This window comes from Argentina silus, assembly GCF_951799395.1.
Source record: "Argentina silus genome assembly, chromosome: 14".
Taxonomy (NCBI): Eukaryota; Metazoa; Chordata; class Actinopteri; order Argentiniformes; family Argentinidae; genus Argentina; species Argentina silus.
This window is the reverse complement of record NC_139668.1, coordinates 16,704,417-16,710,644: the sequence shown is the minus strand read 5'-3', so window position 1 is coordinate 16,710,644 and position 6,228 is coordinate 16,704,417. Positions and strand designations below refer to the sequence as shown.

General features: G+C 46.9%; 1 protein-coding gene across 2 annotated transcripts in view; it reads left to right on the top strand.

The window, feature by feature from the left end:
• snap25b (synaptosome associated protein 25b) overlaps positions 1 to 5,651 on the top strand; it is a gene marked incomplete at its 5' end in the record, with an annotated part of 16,586 nt that extends 10,935 nt beyond the window's left edge. Inside the window, 4 exons of one of the 2 annotated variants that reach the window (XM_083685469.1) lie at positions 1,738 to 1,855; positions 4,226 to 4,345; positions 4,496 to 4,640; positions 5,560 to 5,651. In XM_083685469.1, coding sequence (XP_083541595.1) covers positions 1,738 to 1,855; positions 4,226 to 4,345; positions 4,496 to 4,640; positions 5,560 to 5,628 — 452 coding nt within the window. In that variant the 3' untranslated portion in view covers positions 5,629 to 5,651. Of the gene's footprint in view, positions 1 to 1,424; positions 1,543 to 1,737; positions 1,856 to 4,225; positions 4,346 to 4,495; positions 4,641 to 5,559 lie in introns of both variants that reach the window. The other variant, XM_083685470.1, reaches the window with a different exon arrangement.
• Positions 5,652 to 6,228: the final 577 nt, after the last annotated feature.

The window sequence follows — 6,228 nt, the reverse complement described above, 5'->3', positions numbered from 1 at the left end:
ATAGACCTCAAGCTAAACTCTCCTCCATTTTCCTGTCTCTTTCCTGCCCTGTTGCTTTCTTCCCTCCTTGTGAAGTGGCTGGAGATATTGTACTCTGTTTTTATCTGTCTAAAACATTGTGAGTTGTTCTTTCATCGCCACAACCCAGGGGTTTTACAAACTCAAAACATCCACCATGCCACCCTGGCCATGACTCCACGTCGCCCTGCCCCTGCTTATGTTTCAGACCACTCCCCTCCTCCCCAAGACCCACTGCAGGTAGCAGGTGCTCCAAACCGCCAGGTCTAGAATCAGATTTCCCCCTATACCCAATCCCCACCTTAAACATGTGAGAAGAACAAAAATGATCTGAAAAATATCTGAACCCTGCACTTCAGCTCCACGAGGACCATCGGGATGAGGAGAAGGTTCGCTCCCCGACCCATATTCAATCACTCTGCTTGTGTGCCACTGCCCCCCCCCCCCCCTCCTAATGCTTTTCACCTCATCCGTAGTCATCCGCTGGTCAACTCCGGTCGTTAACATCATCCATACTCATCCATTAATCACTGTTCCTCTTCACTGTCTACTTACCGCCTTTTCCTACTCCTCTTTATTGTTTTTGTCTGTCTGCCAACAACTCTCTCTCAACAACTCTCTCTCTCTTTCTCTCTCTGTCTCTCTACCCCCCCCCCCTATCTCTCTCTACCCCCCCCCCTACCCCCCCTCCCCTCTCTCTCCGATCCTTGGATGGTTCCCAGTGCAAAAGCTCCCAGGAAGCTAGTTTTTGTATTGGAATCCTGTCCCTGTCTTTTACTTTGACTAAGTCTCTGTTTCTCTCCCTCTCACTCTCTCTCACTCTCTCACTCTCTCTCTCTCTCTCTCACTCTCTCTCTCTCTCTCTCTCTCTCTCTCTCTCTCTCTCTCTCTCTCTCTCTCTCTCTCTCTCTCTCTCTCAAACACTATTGTAACACTGACCCTGGAGTTAACGACCAGTGTGACCTAGTGGTAAGGGAAGCAGGAGGATAGTTGAACGCTTACTGGTGCAAACCGCTGGTGGAGCATACTGCTGTCACTACATAACTGTATGTTTTTAAACAGAATGCTTTGAACGTTAGTCTGGATTGAGAGTGTGAGTGTTAGTGTGAGTGTGTTCCAAAGTCAATATTTGATACTAACTAACACAACGTACGCACAGACAGACACACAGACAGACAGACACACACACACACACACACACACACACACACACACACACACACCATGCCGATTTTTGGCTCTCAGTTTTACGACAGCACCCCTGTTGCCTCTCACATCTTGCCAACAACATCTTACCTCTTTGCATTGCATTGTGATTGTGATCTGATAGGCTGTAGCTTTAGAGCTCAATCACCAGCAAGCCAATCAAATTCATTTCACTACTCTCATGCCTTTGTCCTCACCAGAACAATTCGATCGTGTCGAAGAGGGCATGAACAAGGTCAACCAAGACTTGAAGGAAGCCGAGAAAGATTTAAAAGATATAGGGCTGTGCTGTGGCCTCATATGTCCATGTGCTGCCAAGTAGGTACCGGCCCAGAGCCCTGGGCTCTAGCCTGTGTGTGGGTGGTGCTGTCCAACGTTTGTCTCTCTTGTCACAGTGAATGTCTCTTTTTGTCTCCTCTTCCTTTGTCCTTCCTCTCTCCCCTCCCCCCTGTCCTTTTCTTTCACATGTGCTTTCGTTCATTGGGGGGATAAATGACTTGTGTTCATAATCAGAGCAACTGGAGCGCATCGAGGAGGGAATGGACCAGATCAATAAGGACATGAAGGATGCAGAAAAGAATTTGAACAATCTAGGACAGTTCTGTGGTCTTTGTTCATGTCCTTGTAACAAGTAGGTGCAGCCTGCCTTGCCTGACTGCCTGTGTGCCTGCCTGCCTGCCTGCCTGCCTACCTGCCTGCCTGCCTGCTATAGCCTTAACTATAGATCATGGGAACCAGTGTGACCACGGTGTGACCACAGTGTGACCACAGTGTGACCACTCTGGCCCGTTCACCTCCCCAGGCCTTCTGTGCCCCCTCCCACTACACCTTGATATGCACAGCACATACTTGCGTGTGCAAGTGTATGTGCGTGTGTGTGTGTGTGTGTGTGTCGTTGTTGTTGGAAGGGGCACAAAATTTGCTTTTTTGCATGCCAATATAATCCACTGTAACACAAAATCACAAACATAAATAAGAACTTACATGCTTGTATCAGCATTTCACACACACACACACACACACACACACACACACACACACACACACACACACACGGCTAGAGGCCTTGCACTCTTCAGCCCAACAACGACCAGCCAGTCTCACTCTTCCCAAACCCTCATGGTAACCTAAATAACCTTAACCTTAAATGTTAATGGGGAGTCTGACGGCGCACCCTTGAGTCTGACGGATGTGGTGCTGGGAGGAGGATGTGTGCACTGCTCATCTGCAAAACGAAGGCAACATATTCAGCTAAATACATGTTCTCATTTTGTGCAATGCGCCCAAGTCGGGTTGTAAACATCATAAACTTAGGTCAGAGTCACACACACACACACACACACACACACACACGCACGCACGCGGGCACACACACACACACACACACACGCACGCACGCGGGCACACACACACACACGCACACACACACACACACACACACACATGCACACACACACACACACACACACACACACACACACACACGCGCGCGCACGCGGGCACACACACACACAGATTTTGTTTCTCTTTCAGAATGGATAAGGATCTGGGTCACAGTGTATTCTCTTGTTCGTGGATTCTCCCTGTAGTGTTACATGCTGCTTGGTTGGCAACAAATAAACCTTATTCACAGAACAAAATGAACTGGTTAAAAACTATTTTAATTTAATCTAGTCTGGCAATTAAAAAAGAATATTAAGGATAATTTATATTTCATGCAGCTAATGGCTGTATGGCTGTCGTGAGATCTGTGTGCCTAATTGCAAACTTCCCACAAATGACAACTTTGAAAGTGATCGTGGATTTATGCTGAAGCTCATGTTACTTTCACAAATCTCACCTCGTGATGTGGCCCTGGGACAGTAGCACATGGAACATTTTTAAAAGAAACTGAGGCATTGGGGGATGTTTGACTTTTTGTCTTTTGTATAGCCTAAAATGTGATTGAATAGCTCAGAGGCCATGGAATGGGTCCTTTATGATGTGACAATTTGCAGTCAGAGTGTCAAACCACTGGACAGATTGGAACAACCACCTCCAGATTAAATTGACCTAAAAATAGTTCCAAAAGCAATAATTGTTCCCAGTGAAAGCTGCTGTGAGCCGTGCAATCCAACCGTGTCTGAAAGGTCAAAGTGACCTTGAAGTGAACTTGACATCCTAAAATACTTCACTTCCTCTGTAATGTACCACGTGTGTATGGGGAGAGGTGTATCCATGGCGACAGTCAATGTCAAGTCTGCCACACAAGTGTCTATGTGTTTATTCCATCATCTTTACTGTTATTGTAAACATAGGCCTTTGTTGTTTTTCTTTATGTTACTGTGTTTTCAAGTCGTTTTTTGTTATACTTTTATTTTTTTACTATATTTGATTGTACGCATCTTTTTCACCCAATAGCAATGGGGAGCGTTTTTCGCAATTATCTGATTTGCTTTTTGTGTAATATAACCGACTGATTTTCTTCCAGTAATCTGAGGGTGTGGACATTACGTGTGTCGCTCCTCCTGTCTCCTTGTGTGTTTATATGTGTCCCCCTTTCTGTGTGTGTGTGTGTGTGTGTGTGTGTGTGTTATGTTTCCTCCTTGTGTGTCCACCCTTACTGTGTGTGTAAGGTGTGTGTTTGTTTGTGCAGTTTGTCCTATTCCTGGTGTTCTGTGTGTTCATTGTGTTGTTAATAAGACTGAGGTTTGGAGGGGGGGTTTTTGTTAAGTCTTTAAAGGACCCTTCTCATCAATGACTAGGCATGACCAGTATATCATACTAAAACTGAATTGATTAATACAATGAATCACTTATGGATTGATAGATCTATTCTGCATATATGTACCTAGGAAGACATATATCCTTGGCATGTTGCTTGGGTAGGCTGTGGCGGCTGTATGCTCTGCACTGCTTTTTTTCTATGGCATCTTCTATGGCATCAAATGAGTGTTTCTTTTGCTCTGTGTATCGTCCACCCCCCCTGCCCCCACCCTCACTGCTGCCTCTCACCGTGCAGGATTAAGGGCGGGGGCCAGGCATGGGGGGCCAACCAGGACGGCGTGGTGAACAGCCAGCCCGGCGCTCGTGTTATGGACGAGCGTGAACAGATGGCCATCAGTGGGGGCTTCATCCGCAGGTGAGTGTGTGTGTGTGTGTGTGTGTGTGTGTGTGTGTGCGTGTGCGTGTGTGTGTGTGTGTGTGTGTGTGTGTGTGTGTGTGTGTGTGTGTGTACTGTGTGGGAATTATGTTATGAAACGTCTCTGTTGATGTGTGTCTGTGTCCCCAGGGTAACGGACGACGCCCGGGAGAACGAGATGGACGAGAACTTGGAGCAGGTGGGCGGAATCATCGGGAACCTGCGTCACATGGCCCTGGACATGGGCAACGAGATCGACACCCAGAATCGCCAGATCGACAGGATCATGGGCAAGGTACGGAGAGCGCAAGGGGCCAAAATACAGTGGACGCAGTCACATTTTCACATTTCAAGTCATTGAGCCGACGGCCTTTAGTAGCATTTTAGCATCAAAAGGATTGTGGGGAGGGGAGCTTAGCGGCACACTAATGCGCATACCACATAATCGCAAGGTTCCTGGTTCGATTCCGACCCTCGACACGTCTTGCATGTCATCCCTCCTCTCTCTCTCTCCCATCCTTCCTGTCAATCTCTACAGTCTCTATTCCAATAAAGCAGAAATGCCCTAAAATCATAATACAAAAAGAAAGAAAAAAAAGGATTGTGGAGATCTGAAAGAATGGATTGAGTGAAAGGGATGTGGTTAAGAACCATCCAGTCCTGTCATCCATCCGTGGCCATGAGTGACAGTAGTCTAATAAGACAGGGAGGGACCAGGGCTCACATTGGTAGAGATGAGGTCAATTCTCCCCCTCACAATGTAAGCGCTTTGGGTTAGGGTTAGGGTCTAGAAAAGCACTATATAAATCCAATCAATTATTATTAGTGTTTTTATTATTACTATTACTATTATTGTTATTGTTATTATTATTATTATTATTGTTATTATTATTATTATGGAGAGGTCACAGGGGTTATAGAAACCTGGTCAGGAGATGGACACATGGATTAGGCACAGAGAACAGATAAAGAGACAAGGAGACAGAGAGAGAGAGAGAGAGAGCGAGAGAGAGAGCGAGAGAGAGAGCAAGAGAGAGAGAGAGTGAGAGAGAGAGAGTGAGAGAGAGAGAGTGAGAGAGAGATAGAGAACGATTTGAGAGAGAGAGCGAGAGAGACGTCCATGCATAGACGTCCCTCGAGCGATTGGTACATTCCACTTGGTGAACATGGCTGAAGCCTTCTATGGTCTTACATCCCGTCTCTCCCTCCCTCAGGCTGACTCCAACAAGACCAGGATCGACGAAGCCAACCAGCGTGCCACAAAGATGTTGGGCAGTGGCTAAGCTGCAGCAAGAAGTGCTTTTCAACCCCCCCCCCCCCTTATCCCCACCCCCCTCCCCAACCCCCCACCACCAATCCTGCGCCCCTCCCCTGCTCGTCACGGGGCGGTGCAAACATGCTTTTAACATGGTACTTACTCAGTAGGTTTGCACACATGCACATATCAGACCCGCCCGGCCCTCCTCCTCCTCCTCCTGTTGTAAATGTTGTTCTGTGTCGTCTGTCTTAGGATTTGATTAAAACGATAGTCCTCCTGTTATATAGTGTCCCGTCCCGTCCCCCCGCCCCCCCCCCCCCCGCCCCCCTCTGTCTTTGGGTTGTATATACTGTAGTGCTTCCTGGCTTTAGCTCATGTAAAGTTCTCTTATCTCGTTCTTTCGCTCGTCATCTCTCTGGGTTTTTTTTTTTGTTTGTTATTTTTTTTTATGTTAATATATGTATCATATAAACTGTACTTACACCTCGATCAGATGCGACTACCGCCGGAATGCTTTTCAACATGCTGTTCTTTCCCATGTCAGTATTCCAGTGTTTTCCGTGTAGAGCCGCGCTGACGCTCTGTGCTTAGATGTTGTGAGGCTGAACAAGCAAACTGATTCAGA